General features: G+C 37.4%; 1 protein-coding gene across 1 annotated transcript in view; it reads right to left on the bottom strand.

Moving 5' to 3' along the window:
• Positions 1–20,985, bottom strand: part of LOC136858647 (furin-like protease 1) — a 618,861-nt gene that overhangs the window by 67,604 nt on the left and 530,272 nt on the right. Inside the window, exons 10-11 of the mRNA XM_067138363.2 lie at positions 13,983–14,064; positions 12,789–12,999 (exon numbers count right to left, since the gene is read on the bottom strand). Of these exons, the coding sequence (XP_066994464.2) occupies positions 12,789–12,999; positions 13,983–14,064 (293 nt within the window). The remainder of the gene's footprint in view (positions 1–12,788; positions 13,000–13,982; positions 14,065–20,985) is intronic.

Below are 20,985 nucleotides of genomic sequence, written 5' to 3'. Positions count from 1 at the left end.
CATTAACTTGGATGTTGACTTGTTGGAAATTTTAACCCAACATGATTGAAACATTTTAGCTCATCATCATAATCACCATATATATTTTAATTGTCCTGTCAATTTTTGTCAAATCATTTTTTTTTTTTTGCTAGGGGCTTTATGTCGCACTGACACAGATAGGTCTTATGGCGACGATGGGATAGGAAAGGCCTAGGAGTTAGAAGGAAGCGGCCGTGGCCTTAATTAAGGTACAACCCCAGCATTTGCCTGGTGTGAAAATGGGAAACCACGGAAAACCATCTTCAGGGCTGCCGATAGTGGGATTCGAACCTACTATCTCCCGGATGCAAGCTCACAGCTACGCGCCTCTACGCGCACGGCCAACTCGCCCGGTGTCAAATCTTTTAGCTGAAGATGTTCCATAATTGGAACGAAACATGTTCTATTTATTATCACACTTAGATATTCGTCTTTGCCGTACTCCCTGTTTGATCCTGGTAGCGGATCCTGGGGTTTCCAATTCTCTATGTTCATATAGCTTTTTGATGAATTAGGATCTTCATATCTATTGCTATTGTGTTCAGAATTCACAGGAGTTCAGAATGTTTGACACAATCGAATGCTCAGGCATAATCAAAGAAGCAGACATATACATCTGTAGATTGGTGTCTACGGTTTTGTAAAAGTGTCATCAGGCAGAACAAAATCTCACATGCCCTAAAGCCCTTACAGAAACCAAATTGTTCATCACCTATGTCCAGTGCACATTTTTTATGAATTCTGAAATGTATTATCTTTAGAAACAATTTGAAAACTTGACTCATGAGACTAATGAGCCAGTACTGATTGCATGCAGTGGCATTTGGTTCCTTAGGAATGGGGATTAGGACTGATTTACGTAAGAGATTTGTAAATATATTTAAGTCAATATGGAACCGAAGATGAAATTTATCACATGTAATGATTTAAGCCATTCTTGTCAGATGTATCCTGTCCTTCTTATATAATTAACAAACTCTGTTAGTATGGTAATCTGTTTTTCATCAAGTCATTTTAGAATTTCAGGGTGAATATCATCTGGACCTTCTGCTCTTCCAGTTACATCCCTCTGCACTTCACTGATCAAAATTTTAGGTCCAAGCTCTGTACTTACTAGCCCTAATGGTGAAATTGGGTTTATTCTTTCTCCAAATAGACCTTGCACGTACTTCACCCATTCTTCCTCTACTTCCTCTTCATTGGAACTATTTGCTGCATTCAGTAGTCGAGTGTATGGTCGAGTTTTGAATTTACCGATTACTTCTTTTACCTTCTTATGCAAACTAAACATAGCACGTTTGCTTTGTAGGTCTTCAATTTCTTGACACGTCCCTGATTTTCTTTTGTATCATCTTCCTTATTTCATTGTATTTCTCTAAATCGACATCCTTGTATTTCTGTCATTAGGTCATTAGTTGTAATATTTCTTGTTATCCACTTTTTCTTTGTTGAGTCAGTTCTTATTTCCAGAGTTGAGTTCTGTACAGATGTGATTGCTCCTTTCAGCTGTTGCCAAAGATCTTCAATTCATTTTCCTCCTTGGATGTTTCCAAACTCTCGCACATGCTGTCCACTTGCACTTGCTTAAGGTCACTATTAAGAATGTTTGTTACTTTTATACATTTCTCTGGACTCTTCAATCCAATTAAGTTTACTTTCCTTTTTGTTCTCTTGAGAGTTTTCTTCAATCAAAAGGAACCTTGTGCTGCTAATAGATTATAATTGTCTGCCCATGGTCTTCACACCATGTATGCCATTATCTACTAGGCTATAGTTGATTTGATTTCTGACAATATGGTTTGGATCATTTTGAACTGATATCCACATAGTCTTCTAGGAGGTAACTGAAACCAAATATTAGAGACAAACATATTTTCTCTCTAGGCAAAATTCCATGAGTAACTCTCCTGTATCATAATGATCTCCCAGTCCAAACTCTCCAACAGTATCTTAAACTCTTACTTTTCCAACTTTAGCATTAAAGTCACCCATGGTTATTGTTATTTCATGCTTACTGATGTGAAATTGTAGATCTTTTACTTCAGAATAGGATCTATTAATTTTGCGTCAGACTTATCAATTGTCGGGGCATATACTTGAATTATGTTTATATTTCTCGATTCTGCCTTAAGCTGTATTAGCATAGCTCAAACAGGATAGGTTAGGAAGTTTGTGACAGATTTCGTTACTCGTTTGTCCACTAATATTTCTACTCCATTAGGATGACAAGGTAACTCACTTTCAGAGTAGTACCGGTACATACATGAGCACTCTACATCTATTTCTTCTGATCCAGGCCATCTAACTTCACTCTTTCCAAGAACATTGCTTTAGACTTTACTTTCCTTGAACTGCATTATGTAGTTTACTGGACTCTCCTTTGCAGATTAAAACTTACAAGAAATAACATTCATATTTCAAGATCTTAAATTTCTTTACAATATTAATCCACATTTCTTTTGTTTCATTCATTTATATGATCAAATAAGAACTCAGGAGCAAGTTAACTACAGTATGCACCAAAATATACAGTACTGGAAATTATGTTAGTCTTATTGTCATTACCTTACTTATTGAGATGATAGTGTAAATGTTCAAAATGTGCTCCATTGTGCTGTAGACAGTGTTCATAACAATCACGCAGATTTTCCAACATAATCTGGAACATAGGTTGCTGCAGAGTCCTGAAGAACGAGACGATCTTCTGACGTAATGCAGTTTTGGGTGGATCTGGACAATTGAAAATTTGCTCCTTGAACATGAAAGTTTTAATGGAAATAGTGGAGTTTGTGTTGGAGGTAGGAGAGTAGAATGTATAAGATTTGTAGATGATATGGTTGTGATGGGAGAAAGCGAACGTGAAATGATACAAATGTTAGATAAACTCAACATGAAACTAGAAGAATATGGAATGAGAATTAATAAGAAGACCAAAAGTATGATAATTGGAGGAAAAGGTAGAAGTTGTCATATTAGTATAGGAGGAGAAGAAATAGAGCAAGTCAGTAACTTCAAGTATTTGGGAAGTATGATCAGAGATGATATGTATTGCACAACAGAAATTAAGAAAAGAATTGCCATAGCAAAAGAAGGCTTTAGGAAAAAATCAAAATTATTTTGTGGACCACTAAACAAAGATTTGAGGAAAAGACTTGTTAAGTGTTACATTTGGAGCATAGCGCTGTATGGCGCAGAGACTTGGACATTGAGAAAGAAAGATGAGAGAAGATTGGAGGCACTAGAGATGTGGGTATGGAGGAGAATAGAACAAGTGAAATGGGAAGACCGGGTAAGCAATGAGGAGGTATTACGAAGAGATGGAGAAGAACGAAGTATGTTACAAACCATTAGAAGGAGAAAAATGAACTGGATTGGACATTGTTTGAGGAGGGACTGTTTACTGAAAGAAGGAATAGAAGGAATGGTGAAAGGCAAACGAGGAAGAAGAAGGAAAAAATATCAAATGTTGGACAATATCCAAGGAAATAAATATTCGGACATGAAAAACTTGGCGCAGGACAGGCAACAGTGGAAAAGGTTCATCCCATGACAAGACCTGCCATAAGGCAGAACACCTAGATAGATAGATATAGATAACATTCCCCACACGTAAGCATCAGGTGGTGTGAGATCGGGGGAATGTGATGGGTAGGGGAACTCAGCCCTGTCGGAAATTACTCATCCTGGAAAGGTTTCTTGCAGCATAGCCATAGTCTGTCGAGCAGTGTGGCAGGTCGCCCCATCTTGTTGGAACCACTGTCTCTTCATATGCATGTTCCTGGCATGACAAAACCTTTTTAGATCCTGAATAAATGGCCTGATCACCATGTTCCTATAGTGTTCCTGGTTAACAGTAAGAGGTGCACCATCATCATTCTCTATGAAATACGGACCTAGCACACCGTTTCCTGACTGTGCACACCAAACTGTCACATCCACACTAAGTAGCGGTTTCTGGACTATAGTGTCTGGCCTCTCGAAACCAAGAAAGCGAATTGTTTGGTGATTGATAAAACTATCCAAGTGAATGTGACTTTTGTCGGAGAACCACGCGTTCAACAAGAAATCTGGATCCTCGTACACCATGGCCAAAAATCGTGCACAATATTCCACCCTGACATGCCTATCATGCTCCGTCAATTGTTGTCCAACCTGTATTTGGTATGGAAATCCACCTATGTCTTTAAACAATCGTCGAAGTGACGTAGGGCTAATGTTTAATTTCAGGGCTGTTTGCCAAAAACTTCACTTTGGAGACTGCAACACCTGACTGAGGACAAGTCCATGATTTTCATTTGTGGACACAGTTACTGGCCTGCCAGACCTTCCCTTGCGCAAAACATAACCTTGAATTGTAATGTACACATGATATGCAATACTTGGAACTTAAAAGTTTTTAGTTCTGGTTTAAACTGTCATGTGTTCTTAGAACACGGAACACTGGAAACATATGCACTGGTTGAAAATATACACTCGACATGAAACACATATAATGATATGAAACACATAGTGCTTTAAGAATGTTCCTGGACTTGTTAGTCTTGTTTCAATCATATTAAACTAGATGAAATATATACACATTGAAATGAAATGCACACAAAGACATACACTACTTGGCACTTAAAAGGTCTGGTTCTGGTTTAAAAAACTGTTGTGTTCGTGGAACACGGAATAGTCTTGTTGGTCTTGTTACAATCTACTGGAAACAAATGCACTAGTTGAAAATATACACATTGACTTGAAAATGTATACATTTATACATTGGCATGAAACACATGGCATCTTATCTAGAATCCAAGCCAGTATAAGTTGAGTTGTATAGAGATGTAAGTCAGATGGTGGTGTTATCGTAGTTCAAGGTGCAAGGTAGTAGATTGGCAGCAAGTTGTTACGGAACTGTGTTGTTGATATTGCGTCGGCAGATCAGCCGTGGTTTGATGGAGTGTGTGTTGATGTAGCCAGCTATCGTAGATCAGTCATACCATAGTGATGGTACTGTTTCACAGATCGATTGTAAAGTAGGTGTTTATATTTTAAGTGTTATCTTGTAATTGTGTTAAGTGAGAATGTATTATATAGTTGGGATGGTCAACTAATCTGCAGCCAGCAGCAAATAAAATGGCATACATTTAATCTCCTGAGCCCTCGCTTCCCCAGCAGGGGGTGATTTATGATGGTAGTGGGCTTTAAAATAGTTCTCATTCCCCAACAGAAATCCTCACACCTCTATTGCTAATGCACCTCTTAGATAGAAGAGAAGTATATGAAGTTTGTTGGCTATTTTACATCCAAACTATACATTCCAAAGTTTATCATCATCATCATCATCATCATCATCATCATCATCATCATCATCATCATCATCATCATCATCATCATCATCATCATCATCATCATCATCATCATCATCATCCCAGTCTCTAGTTCATGATTTTACTTTTATTTTCTTTACTGAAAGTGAAACTGATATTAGCAGCATAAAAGTAATATGTTAATATGCCTACTTTGATATGAATATAAGTTTAATATTTTGGGAGACCTTCCATTTGTATGTATAAATAGGTCATGGCAATCATTTACAGTTATTTGAAAGGTCTTTGTCGTATTTATTTGCCAGTTCCTTCTGTCTTTATTTCTCGTCTTCTTTCTTTCTTCCTCCTAACATCTACAACCATCTCACAGGTTATGCGCGAAACAAAATATTCTGCGATATTGGTTTGTGCTGTGGTTCATGATCAGGTTTTTATATTTAAATATATTTTGTCATTAGAATAAATTAAATGCCAACATGTTTAAATAATCAACTCAAAATATGAAAACCATGCTCTTGTCAGCGCTCACTTGCCTTTTGAACAACATGCACCCCTTATGTCCAGAGGAAAGAAACTGACCGACGACCCTCATTATCACTAGGGTGGGCCATGTTTTGGGATCAGAAGCTGCCACCTGAGGATACATTTGTTGTCCCAGCTTTATATAAGTGCAGTCAGTAATAGTAGTGGTGTTGTCTTTATTTAACTGCATCGGTGCATTCTACTTCAAACCCAGGATCGAACAAGATTTGAACCTCAGCCTTCTGGGTGGGAAGTCAGCAGCTAAGCCACTGAGGTAATCACAGCCCCCTCAATTTTTACAAATGAGATACAAAATAAGATAATATTACATTATCCTAAGTACAGAAGCAAGTGAGTGATATGTTTTAACCCTTCTCAGATACCCGGGCTGAGTAGTTCAGATGGTAAAGCGGTGGCCTTCTGAGCTCAAGTTACTGCGTACAGTCCTGGCTCAGTCTGGTGACATTTGAAAGTGCTCAAATATGCCAGTCTCATGTTAGTTTTACTGTCACATAAAATAACTTCTGTGGGTCAAATTTCTAGCACCTCAGCACCTCTAAAAACCATTAAAATTGTTAGTAGGACATAAAACCATTATTTATTATTATTATTATTATTATTATTATTATTATTATTATTATTATTATTATTATTATTATTATTATTATTATTATTATTATTATTATTATTATTATTATTACTTCTCATGTAAGTACAATGACAATGTATAACAATTTTGATAACAGAGAGCAATAAAAAGTATCACAGTTTCATAGAAATAACAAATTTGGAAAGTTTTTCAACTTTTGTGACTAGTGACCTCAATGTTTGGCTCCTTAAAACTGTAATTATCATCCCTTTCATCAATATTTTCACAGAATATTAATACCAATTAGCATACTTAGGCTACTGGAGTGAAGGTTGTGGAGGAGGAGCATGAAATATATCATCATTTCAGAGCTATCTACTCCTGTCTTTGTACATAATCAGTGTATTCATAAATCCAAAACTGCTTGGAAAGTTATGAATATTCTGATTAAGAGCAGATTTTTGATGAAAAACCAATGGCATCATTAAAGTCTACTGGAAATATAGCTGGGAGATACAACATGTAGACTTACCTACTAGCTTCCAAAATATCAAAACAAATTCATTACAACAGCCTCAGAAACAGATAAGCATTATACCTGCTACTGGAAAAATGTTACATAAAATACACATTTTTTGGTTAATAGAAATGAAAATTCTGAAAGAAAGCACGTGTTGTGATGACAAAAATGCAAGCATGTGCAGGCAAGCAGTTCATGGCCCTCATGCAAGGAAGAGATAGTATACCCTTAGCTGATCCCTGGCGGTGGCGAGAGTCGGACTGCTCGTTCTGAAGCAGGTCCAAGCCCTTGTTAGGCACCATTTTAACTGCAGGATGGAAGGAGGAAGGATCCCCTCTGCCTTTATTACTATTGATAATACCTTCCATTTTGGATAATGGATAGAGGGGATACAGTTGCTGAATTTTTGGATATTTCTGAAATGAGGCTGGCAATTTAGGCGGAGGATGTGAGGGAGGTTCTAATAGAATAGTCAGTTCACTGCCCATAGTAGTTGTGGATTCACTGATCATAGATGTGGTTGTTGTAGGGAAAGGTGTGGTGGTGGTCATCCTAGTCGTAGGAACTGTGGTAGGGCTGGTAGGAACACTAGTAAAAGGGGTAGTGTTAAGGATTGTAGATTTACCATGCGCCTGTGCTACAGTTGGAATTGTCGGGCGACGAATTTCAATGACTGAAGGTCGAGGTGTTGAAGGGAAGACAGTGGGTCGTACTGCAGATTTAGCAGCATTGTTCTTGTGTGGTCGGTTGGTATTTTTGTTCTTTCTGGGTGGGGACATGTTTACAACATATGGTGGATTAAAGTGACCAGGAGCAGGACGTGTCTTTGAAGGTCTAGGCGGCCTTGTTACAGGCAGAGAAGTGCTACTTATGGACTGTGAGGGAGGGGCTGGACCTCGAGGGATATCATTACTATCAGGTGTATCAGCAGTGCCATAAAAAATTAGAGCCCATTCCTGAAGTGTAGCACGCCCTGATAGGAAAACAAAGCGATGAATGAAAAAGATTAGTTAGTTACAAGGGAAGATTATTACCAACAAATAACAAATCTGTCACCGTAATTAATAATACCAGTAATGTATATGAGATCTCAATTTAAAGCAGGATTAGTTCATAATATGCAAAGACATTTGCCACCATAATTTATAAATACAATACCATCAACAAATAGAAGCTTCAAAACTCAAGACATTACAAACAAATATATTTTACATAATCAGGAAGATATATCAAATCTCATTCACACAAAAACTAATAAAGTATTTTGAATAAGGCTTTGTCAAGTCTAACTGATACAATAGTCTGTTAGTATCAGGGTTCTCCAAACTATTTCCAACTTTATGAGCTCTGAATTTCAGAATCATCCTCTTCTCTCTCACCTTAGTCCCAATTTTATTGGGACCAGCAACTGACATGGATCTGTCCCAGTTTTACGGCAGAATGTTCTTCCTGACACCAATCCTATATGTATTCACTATTGAATGTTTCTGTGATGGTTAATAGTGTAGTGTGTACATGAAGATAAGTATATTAACACAAACACAAATACCCAGTTCCCAAATCAGAGGAATTAACCACATGCTGCTAAAATCCTTGGTCTGGCTGGGAATTGAACCTGAGGCTCTATCATAGGACTACATTTGGCTGTTTACTGGTAACATTATAAGTTAACTTAAGTGATAATTCTTTCATTTTATTTTTGGACAGTTTTATTTCAATACCTAAATAGTTTTCAGAGATGTTAAAATGTTGAAGATGTCCCTTAGTATATGAGGAATTCATTTATAGTAAATATCAATCTATCAGTCATCACTGATCTGCATTTAGGGCTGTTGCTCAGGCGGCAGATTACTTATATGTTTATATGGGTCTCTTACTTCTTTTAATATCAACTATCTTGATCTAATTTTGGGCACATGAAGTAAAGAGCTGCACCATACAGCCGCTACTTCATAATGAATCTAATAATTTGTAGTATGTTGCAATCATTGTAATATGAGCATTATTTGATGCTAATATCTCTTAAACTGATACATCAATTGTTGAAGGAGTTATTTAAATAATGGTACAGCTCCTTTATCGTTAATTTCAAGAAGTGAGTATATATGTAAAGAAACTCAGCAGACAAAATTTTCAAAAAATGGCCTGTGCTGACTTGTTAGGGATTCTTCCTATGTTTTAGGGTTTGTGAAAAATTTGTAATGTGTGGGGTGGGGATGGAGGGACATGGAGATGTAATACCATTGAAATAAAATAATTGATGTACAATTGATAAATCCAAGACAACTGTGTGGAGGTACACATAATTAATGCCATAATGAAAACTGTTTATATTTTGGCTCTTATAATTGGTGTTTTGTCTGAATCATCATCATCATCATCATCATCATCATCATCATCATCATCATCATCATCATCATCATCATCATCATCATCATCATCAAAAGTATAAGCTGAATGGAAACTTTTTAAAAATTGGTAAGAATCTTAAAATATATTTTATTCTTCCAAAGCACATGAATTCTACAGCCTGTAAGTAATAATAGAAACTCATCCTAAATGTAAATACTGTCACCAAAAACTGTAGAAGTAGTTAAAGCTAATACCAATACAGTAATATTACTATTAAACAAGTAATATTCTTTTTACAAGTTGCTTTAAGTTGCACCGACACAGATAGGTTTTATGGCAACGATGGGACAGGAAAGGGCTAGGAGTGGGAAGGAAGCAGCCGTGGCCTTAATTAAGGTACAGCCCAGCATTTGCTTGGTGTGAAAATGGGAACTCGCAGAAATTCATCTTCAGGGCTGCCGACAGTGGGGTTCGAATCCACTATGATTTAAAGGAATCATTTGGGAAGGAGAGAAGAGATTTGTACCTGTTAAGAAGGGTAAAATGACCTCAGACCTTGTTTATTACACAAGGGAAATAAGAAAATTAAAAAGAAAATGTAGAATAGTAAACAGGAAAATCAAAGAAGGTAGGGAGAGTGGAGAAAGTAGAAAACAGCTAATGAGGGAACTGAATAGAGTGAAAAAGGAAGCAAAAGAGAATTATATGAATGGCATTCTTCAAGAGGGTAATGACCACAAAGGGAAATGGAAAAAGCTGTATTCATATATTAGGAATCAAAAAGGAAAAGGAATCCAAATTCCTACAATGGTGGGAGAAGGGGGTGAACACTATTTAACAGATACTGAGAAAGCAAACCTCTTTAGTAGGGAATTCCGAGATTCAGTAGAAGATTGTCAGGACTTGGAAACCGTAACAGAAGATAGAGAGGGAGAGACACAGAGGGAAACAAGAAGCTTCTCATTCACAAATGAAGATATTTTCAGAGAAATCCAACTGCTTCAGCAAGGAAAAGCAGCAGGAAGTGATCAAATTACTGGGGAGGTATTAAAGACAATGGGGTGGTATATAGTGCCTTATTTAAAATTTCTCTATGACTATGTCATAAATAATAGTGTGATGCCAAAGGAATGGAAGGAATCTATAATAATACCAATTTATAAAGGAAAGGGTGATAAAAGGAAACCAGAGAACTACAGACCAATCAGCCTGACCAGTATAGTTTGTAAAATACTGGAGAGTTTAATAGCAAAGTACATCAGAGGGATATGTGATGATAAAAATTGGTTCATGAGGAGCCAGTATGGATTTAGAAAGAAATTTTCTTGCGAGGCACAACTGGTGGGATTTCAGCAGGACATATCAGATCAGTTAGATTCAGGAGGCCAGTTAGATTGCATAGCCATAGATCTTTCCAATGCCTTTGATAGAGTGGAACATGGAATATTATTAAAGAAATTGGAGGGAATAGGATTGGATGTAAGGGTTATACGTTGGATAAGAACATTTCTAAATTCAAGGGTTCAGAAAGTCAAAGTAGGAAATAATATATCACAGGAAGAGAAAGTCTGGAAGGGAATTGCACAGGGTAGTATAATTGGTCCGTTACTTTTCTTAATATACGCAAATGATTTAGGGAACAATATAACATCGAAAATAAGATTGTATGCAGATGACATAATTGTTTATAGGGAAATAAATAACATTGAGGATTGATCAGAATTACTAAGGGACCTTGACAGTATCCAAGAATGGGTTGAAGAAAATAATATGAAGATTAATGGAGGCAAATCAACTGTTACAACATTTACAAACAGGAGCTTTAAAACTGAATTTGAATATACTTTGGATGAGGTAGTTATCCCAAAAGATGGCAAGTGCAAATACTTAGGTGTGAGATTTGAAAGTAATTTGCACTGGAAGGGTCATGTTGATGACATTGTTGGGAAAGCATACAGATCGTTACATGTCATAATGAGACTACTTAAAGGATGCAACAAAGAATTAAAAGAAAAAAGTTACTTAAGTATGGTTCGTCCATTATTGGAATATGTAAACAGTGTTTGGGATCCTCACCAAGAATACCTAATAAAAGAACTAGATGGTGTGCAGAGGAAAGCAGCAAGGTTTGTAACAGGGGATTTCAGGAGAAAGAGTAGTGTATCAGAAATGTTAAAGGAACTTGGATGGGAAACTTTAAGTAAGAGAAGGGAGAAAACTAGACTTATAGGATTATATACAGCCTATACAGGAGAAGAAGCATGGGGAGATATCCGTGAGAGGCTTCGGTTGGAAAATAATTATATTGGTAGAACTGACCACAAGTACAAAATTAGAAGGAATTTTAGCAGAAGCGATTGGGGTAAATTTTCTTTCATTGGGAAGGGCGTGAAGGAGTGGAACAGTTTACCAGGGATAGTGTTTGATCCTTTTCCAAAATCTGTACAGATATTCAAGAAGAGAATAAACAACAACAGAGATAATAAATTAAATGTTAGAGGGCATTCGACCAGTGCAGGATATTGTAAATAATAAATGTGTGTGATTAAATTAATTCCATCCCCTGGTCTAAGGAGTTTGGACAGCCCAAGTAGGGGACTGCCTGTAGGAGTGAAGTACAGTGGGGACTTCGAGGGCCCTGGGACCGCTACGGTAGCTGTGAAGGCCCTTCAGGAACTCTGAAAAGTGGTGACAAAAGGGGCTCTGGTTAAGACGCAGCAGGTCGTTATGCTACTTAGGTTCCAAAATGGGTAAAATATAAATATGTAAATAAATTCAATGTTAATTTTAATCTTATACCAGTTGTATAGTATTATTAGAAGTAATTTCACATACCGTACTGTATATGAGTTGACTATGTTTGTAAGATTTTATAAGTAGAATTTTGTAAACAATATAAATTTATTAAGGATGATGTGTGTGTTTAATAGAAAAAATTATTAGCGTAAATTGTATAATATTGTATTCTAGGAAAATTTTCTTCGTCTCCTGTTAATTTAAAATTTAGTGCTTGACAATAATGTATTTTAGTGTACCATTTGCCACCGAGGTAGACACCTCATTTGCAAATAAAGAGATTTTGATCTCCCGAATACTGGATACTGGTCGCACTTAAGCGACTGCAGTTATCAAGCTCGGTAGTAATATTCTTAACAAAACCTATATTCAAGAGTAGATTGTCCTTTGAGAAAAAAATGAAAAAATAATTCCTATTATCAATCAATTATAATGCAGTACCAAAACAAAATGTGTTATATGGAATTGCAGGAAAGTGTGGAGAGTCCTGATTTAGTTTCTGTAAGATAAGTAAACCCTGTCCTTTACAATGCATAATCATCTTAAACAATTTGAGGCACTTTACTCATTCACAACTGATGCTCAATTCAGGCTGGTACAAAATTACATATAAAACTCTAATCAGTCGACTTCTTATTCACATTTAGTAACAGTATATGCAAATCAGAATACAAACCCAGAAATCGCCCTTCATTGTGGATTTCTAATGTCCAAATGCCAAATGGCTTTTCACCCCAGGTATGAACAGACATGAATGGCCAATTCTGAAAGCCTGCCCTTGAGATGTCATGAGGGCGTCGAGCCAGTAGAGTGGTACGTGTACCCACTGGAGACGTCAGGTGAATCTGCAGGTCTCCTCGTCTTGAAGATGCCAAGCTAATTTTTGCCTGAAGACGAAGAGTAAAATTAACATTTACATGTGTTGTATAGCATTTATAGATATTAATAGTCTTGTTATGTTGTAGTCTGTAATACATGGGTCATTTTCCATGTTGATGTGATTCTCCATGCATTTATCTCTTCTATAGTATATTTAGTATTTCAATAGGTTATAAGTAGAGCTCAATTTCATGCAAATTTATAAGCTTGTACAGGTTACAACATATCAAATCATTGCCATTCACATCTCTATTACCTCTTTATTTCCTCTGCAGTTGGCATGAACATCATAAAATATGGAAAATGTTATGTCCAGGGTATTTTGATAGTATTTCAATATAATAGTTGCCTAAAATATCTGGTAAAATACTTGGTGATACTCATTTTAAGAGTTTAAATGATAATGATATCATCAAGTCCTGGGTATGGCATTTTAATTTTCTACACAATGACTACAATGGCTTAAAATTAAACCTCCAAATAAATGAAGTGTATAGTGAATAATATTTATGTTGAAAATATCAGTACATTTATACTATAGTGTGTACATATATATATAGTACTGTACACAGAGAAATATCCATAATATGTTACTCGTTTTAATATTTTCTCTTCACATACACCTCCTTTGGTGAGGCTCAGAATATCCTTGCAAAGTTACCATTAAGTAACTTCCAGACAAAGTCCTCCCTTAAAAAAAAAAATTATGCTTTCACTAGGAACCTTATTTTTTTGTTATAGGCCAAAGGCAGGCATTTATACAAGTGGAGACACATGCTTCCCCTAGTGCACCGTCACTGCATTGTCCTACATAATAGGCTTGCAGTGATGTCTCAACGGCCCATTAGCGTCAGCATCTTGGAAAGGTGTAGCCCACTGCTACACTGGGGCAAAATGCTGGTAATTTCACGACTGAAAAAGCCTAAAAGCTTCCTCCTCAGATTAAAGATTAACTTGTTCTAAAAAGTATAAAAATTTAAAAATCACTGACCTGAACATGTTCCAAGAAATTAACTCCAGCACATTCTCTCACATGAAGTTGGAGCATCACCTGGCTTTTTGCAGGAATCAATCTGAAAATCAAAGTGGATAAAGTATACAGCACTATGTAACAGTCAATCTATCGATTAATAAATATATTCTGGGACAGAAAATATATGCCAGGTGAATCAGCTATGCCTACGTTTTCTTGAACATATAAAACCTGCTAGAAAATAAATGCAATATACAGGGTCTCTCATAAAAACTCAGAACAAATGCACGATGTTTGTATTCTGTGCAATGGCAGCTGCAGTATGGGAGGTGCGCGCATAGTTCTTGACCTACCGAGCACGATAGCTGCAGTCCCTTAAGTGCGGCCAGTATCCAGTAATCGGGAGATAGTGGGTTCGAACCCCACTGTCGGCAGCCCTGAAGTGGTTTTCCGTGGTTTCCCATTTGCACACCAGGCAAATACTAGGGCTGTACCTTAATTAAGGCCACGGCCGCTTCCTTCCTGTTCCTAGCCCTTTCCTATCCCATCATCACCATAAGACCTATCTGTGTCGGTGCAACGTAAAACAAATAGCAAAAGCAGTTCTTAACCTTGCAAGCAGCCTGCACATATTCGACCTGGCAAGCATGAGTTGCCAGACTGAATCTCAGCTGTTAAATTGTGAGACAGTTATCATTGCAACACCATATTTTCGTATGTAAAAGTTATTTTATGTAAGAGTCAGCTCGACAGGGAAACGATGTATTTGTTCAGCAATTTCCTGGTGAAGTGCCACCTTCACGAGCACCAATTCACATCATTGTAAGTAAATTTGAAACTACTGGCTCACTGCTCAATAAAAAAAAATGCATGCACACAAAGTTTTAACAGAGGTAAAACTAGATGGCGTTTGTACAAATCTTGAATGGTCACCAAATAAATCACTCTCAAAATAAGCACTACAAGTAGGGGTTTCAGTTTCTTCTGCACACAGAGCTACCCAACCTGCTGATCCAGCTACCAGAGTGAGATATTGTGAGTGGTATCTTGCATCACTGAACTATTGTTTATTCGACCGACAGCTTTGTTTTCTTTGGATAAGGCCGGGTTTCATCTTAATGGCAGAACAGTCATGTGAACAGTCATAACTCTCGCTATTGGTGTGGAGCAAATCCTAAAGGTGTTTATGAAGTCTCTCATTATGATAGGAAGATTGGTGTTTGGTGTGCTGTTAGAACAAGACAAATAATTGGGCCTATTTTTTTTGAGACAACAGTAAATGCAGAGAGGTACCAAGATGGTATTTTGATGCTGTTCATCCATCAGTTAAAGGAAGAAGAAAAATCACATGGGTGGTTTCAACAAGATTCAGGGCCTGCTCATACAGAAGAAAATTCCCTTCTTACAATCTCGGAAGTATTTGCAGACAGGGTGATCAGTGCCAGTTTATTTCCCCCTCGTTGTTCAGATCTAACAGTGTGTGATGTTTACTTGTGGGGTAAACTGAAAGAAAAAGTCTATCAAGTGAATCTTCACACACTGGAACTGAAAGAAAACATATGAATGAAATCAGAAACATTACAGTGGCAGACTCACTCACGTCAGTCAGAATGTGGTTACCAGGTACAATGCCTGAATAAGCCAGGAAGGATAACACTTCCAGCACCTTTTATAAGGTAAGATTTCATATAAGATTGTATACACGCTTAAAGCAGGGTGGCCGCGCACGACATAAGTTCGACTGAGGCTGCTGCAGTAGCGCAGAATACAAACAACGTGCATTCAGTCTGGGTTTATATGCGCGACTCATGTTTCAGCATATTTATATAACTTTCTACTACAATACAAATGTATGAGAAATGGAACATCTTTCTCCTTTCTTTGTTACAAAGGGTTACTTGGTAAGATTAACATATACCAAGCAAGTGGCTGTGCAGTTTGGGTCATGTAGCTATGAGCTTGCATTCAGGAGGTAGTGAGTTCAAACCCCACTGTCAGCAGCCCTGAATATGGTTTTCCTTGGTTTCCCATTTTCACACCAGGTAAATGTTGGGGCTGTACCTTAAGGCCACAATCACTTCCTTCCCACTTATAGCCCTTTTCTTAAACATAAACAACAGCAGGTTGCAGGAAATAGGTATAACATCTAAAATATAAACATAACATATAAAATCTTTGTAGAGTGCATAAGACAGAAAATTGTTTCTACATTTTTTGTTATGTAGTATTTATCAGCAGCACCCATATCAATGGAGATATGAGAAAATGTATTTTTAGGCCTTCCCCTGAACTACTTTCACCCAGCATGAACAAAATTATTTGTAGACTGGACTGTTATCCCTTCTTCCCTGACCTTAAATATCAATTGTCATTAAATTCTGCTTAGCTATTTTCTTGGGATGCATGTACACACATGATAAGAAATTTAAACTTTTAAAAATTCTGACCAACATACAGATAAAACTCTTATTGTATTTATATAGACTAATATAGGCTTCCCCATACAATGCAAAGACCATACAAGAGGCAGTTAGTGAGTCCCATCCTAAAAACACAGCACCCTTTTATGTAGTGCAGAGCCCATTTCTCCAACCATATTTATGAAGTATTATTGTACCATACAAACTGTATCCTTCCCTACAGCTGTCGTTGAGGAATCGCATTTTCTAATTGGTCCAAAAAGTCATTTTTCTTTGAGAGAAAAGGGCAGTCATAGTATCGTAAAGGATGTGATAGGTACTACCTGTGACTCTCTGACCGAGGGTCTGGCGGCCGATACCAAACCAGGCAAACTAAGGGAAAACCAATAGCTGTGAGCAAAGGAGTTTTTCCTTAGAAGGCTGGATAAGATGAGACCTTTGTGTGGGAAATAACACATAAATTCATCAGCTGCTGCCTTGCAGTGAGGCAGGAAACTGCCAAAGCATAAGGGAGACCACCCTGAAAGAAAATCCTCTAGTACGTTAGGCCTAGCAAGTCAGTACAGGAGTACAATGCAGTTGCTTTCAAAATGAAAAAGAGCCTTGGAAAGAAACATATTCTGAATGTCAACAATACTTCAAGTACTCTTGGAACTAATGATGATGTCATGTCCGATGTTCATTCAAGATGCACGAGAGGAACCTATCATAGAAACAACATAGAAACAAGCTTTGGATTGGAACCTTAAACGTTATGACTCTAACAGGAAAATGCAACAAAATCACGGATTTAATGAACCGTAGAAATATTCACATCCTAGGGCTAAGTGAAACCAAATGGAAAGGTTGCAACAGAAGAATGTTAGAGGACGGATATAAATTATACTGGAGTGGTAATCCTGCAGTGGCGAGGAATGGAGTTGGTTTTATACTCCATAAAGACATTGATAGTGTAACAGATGTCCCCTTCATCAATGAGAGATTAATCGAAGCTAAATTATGCCTAAATGGAGAAACTCAAACTATAACCCAAGTTTATGCTTCCCAGCAGGGTTGTAGCAATGACCAAAGAGCAAGCTTCCTAGAAAAACTAGAGGACATCACTGATGAAGAGAACATAATGATAATTGGGGATTTTAATGCCCAGGTAGGAACTGATAGGTCAGGTTATGAAGGCATTATTGGTCCATATGGATTTGGTAATAGAAATGAGGAGGGTGAACTTCTGCTTGATCTATGTACAAGAAACCAACTTCTGGTGAAGAACTCGTGGTTTCAGAAACGGGATAGCCACAAGATAACGAGATACAGCTGGGATGGTCAGTATAGATCAGTGATAGACCTTATCATCACAGACAGGTCAAGTGGAGAAAAGGTGCATGATGTAAGAGTGATACCTAGTGAGAGCCTTGATAGTGACCATAGACTCCTCATTGCAGACCTAAGAGTCACCAAACCTATTATTAAAGTAAACAAGAAGAAAAACCACGAATTAAAGACTGGAAATTGAAAGATGTGGAAGTCAAACAGCAGTTTCAAGAGGAAATCAGAGCTAAAATACCAATAACAGACACAAAGAAAGGCAATGAAGAACGGAATGATTTTAAGGCAAGTGTGGTTGGTAGTGCAGATAAAATGTGGAAGAACAAGCAGAAGTGAGAGAGAAAAGAACATTTTGGTGGAATGATAAAGTGAAAGAAGCCATAATAAAAAGGAATAAAGCCAAAAAAGTTCTTGATGTGGCTAAGTCTGACAGAAGAATCAACAGCGACCGAATAGACAACAATAAACTGGAAGAGATGGCAAAGGAATATAGATACAGAAAGTTGGAAGTCAAGACAATTGTACAGGAAGGAAAAGAGAAAAGTTGGAAAGAATTTACAACTAAACTGGAAGAAGACAGTAAAGGGAATATGAAAATGATATATGGAATAGTAAAAAGTAAATGATCAGATAAAGAAGCAATTACAGCTCTGGAGACAGCAGATGGGAATATAGTTCACAATATGAAAGATATCACTGATACAATGGGGCAGTATTTTGACAAGCTCCTAAATGGCCCTAAAGAGATGTCTGTTGAGGATGTAGGACAGAAAACAATAGAGGAAGATATCCCTATTACATGGACAGAAGTAGAGCAATCTCACCATAGGATGAGAAGTGGTAAGTTGGCAGGAGCTGAAGAAATTACAGCTGACTTGATTAAAGCTGCTGGTCTGCCAGGAATACAGTGGCTGTATAGAGTTCTCAGAACAATATGGAAGGATAATGAAATACCTGAAGATTGGACAAAAGGGGTGATAGTTCCTATCTTTAAGAAAGGGAGTAGGAGGAAAAGTGAAAATTACAGAGGCATTATCCTCTTATCACTTGGCCTTAAAATTATGGAGAAGAGTAAGGGATATACTAGTGCCTATCTTAGAAGAGGAACAACGTGGCTTTAGGACTGGAAGAAGCACAACAGATCTGATATTTGTTTTGAGGATGTTGGCAGAGAAACACTGGGAAAGAGGAAAAGACCTAATTATTGTGTTTATGGACCTTGGAAAAGGCGTATGATAATGTTCCTACATCAACTATTTGGAAAAGTCTTAGAAAACTTGGTGTACCGGAGTACCTTATTAGGAAGATCCAAATGCTATATACTAAATTGTAAAAGCTGTGTCAGAATTGGAGATGGTCACTCTGAATGGTTCAATAAAATACAACCAAAGAAGTACAACAGGGAAGTGCCTTATCACCTCATCTATTCATGGCAGTTACGGATACCATTTTAAAGGAACTAAAAGGAAAAGGTAATAAAGATCTTCAGGCTCTGGTGTTTGCAGACAATGTACCAATATGGGATGAAACAGAGAAGGGAGTGCAAAATAATCTGAATGCGTGGTGTAAGAAGTTTGATGATTATGGAATGAAATTGAGCCCATCAAAAACAGTAGCATTGAAAATCAGCAGACATAATACAGAATGCAACATAAAAATACAGGACTAAGGACTACCAAGTTGAAGTAGTACACCAATTCAATTATTGAGGAAGTGTAATGGCTAGTAATAATAGAGCTGAGATAGAAATAAAAAACAGAGTAACCAAAGGCTCTAACTTTTACAGTATCGTTAGACACCTACTATGGGATGAGAAGGTCCCACAAAGAACAAAAATGACCCTGTACAAGTCATATTTCATTCCCATCCTTACATATTCTCTGGAAACCTGCACACTAACATCAAAGGATTGTAGTAGGATTCAAGCCTGTGAAATGAAATTTCTTAGAACTGCCCTCCAAAAGACCCAACTTGATCATGTGAAAAATGATGAGATCCGATCTAACCTAGGTCTAAATGAATCGACGGACGAAAGACTTAGGTCATCTAGGCTTAAATGGTTTGGGCACGTTAAACAAATGAATAGCACAAGGTTACCATGTGCTTTTTTGGAAAATGGAATAACAGGTAGAAGACCAGCTGGAAGACCAAGAAGAAGATGGATGGACCAACTGAGGGAAGACGTGGAGAGAAGAGGATGGAATTGGGAATTTGTCTTGGACAACGAAATGTTTTTGAATAGGCAACTTTGGAAGACGCTCGTTTTCAAACACCCTACCCAGCTCGCTGGAAGGGCAAACCGATGATGATGATGATGATGATGACGACGACGACAGTCATAACAATTCAATACCATTTTGTAGTCTTGTATTGTACAAAAAAGGATTCTTCAAATTCCTGTATAAACTAAGGCACGTAGAGGTAGGAACACACTATTGTCATTTCAAGTAAACTCGCGCTGAGTTGAGTGAGCGTGGAGGAAATTTTGATGTTGTCACTGCATGTTTGAAGTCGGCAAACACACTGTCCTAATGCTCACAGATCACAGTATACTTAGTCCAATGGCAAACTACAATAGATCATTCAGTTCATCGGATTCTGATGAACTTATAACTGCCTGTGCTGTTCCTGTTGTCATGAATACTGTCTGACGCAAAAGACAGTGGGTACATTAAACAAATATGCGGAGGCAAGAAAAGGGTGAATATCACAATTCAGTACGGGAGCTAAACAGACATCTGGACAAATGTACTTTGGGTTGAAGAAAGAAGAATTCAACAACTTACATAATCTCATCAAGGATGAAATTGTTGACCAAAATACACAATTTTGAGAAGCTATCTGCTCTGAACAGGAGTTAGCTGCATGCTTACGGAAAGTGTATTATTACTGCCATAATTATCATAAATACAGGAGTCAGTTTTCATCAACTGAATGCCTATTAAAATTATTTTATTTTAATGCTTATTGTGAACTTTCATTCCTTTCCTATTTCGTCCCATGCTTTGTGCTGCATTTACTAGTTTATATAGTTAACTGAACCTGTATCATAGACATTCTCATGCATCCACACAAATTCAATGAACATTTCTTCCATTTCTCTAAAAGAAACTGCTGCCTTCCACAAGTCATGTCATCAGGTATGTGTTAGAGCAGAAAATTGTGCTCCGAGTGAGGAGTGACCTAATTCTACGTCACAATGATGTCAGCTGACGTGAATAGCTGTGACATGAGCTGCACTGTGATCACACTAGATTTCATACAGTGTGGGAAAGGCA

The sequence above is a fragment of the Anabrus simplex genome, chromosome 1 (genome assembly GCF_040414725.1).
Source record: "Anabrus simplex isolate iqAnaSimp1 chromosome 1, ASM4041472v1, whole genome shotgun sequence".
In the NCBI taxonomy this organism is placed as follows: Eukaryota; Metazoa; Arthropoda; class Insecta; order Orthoptera; family Tettigoniidae; genus Anabrus; species Anabrus simplex.
Note: the sequence above shows the minus strand (reverse complement) of the source record. Positions and strands in the feature narration are given on the sequence as shown.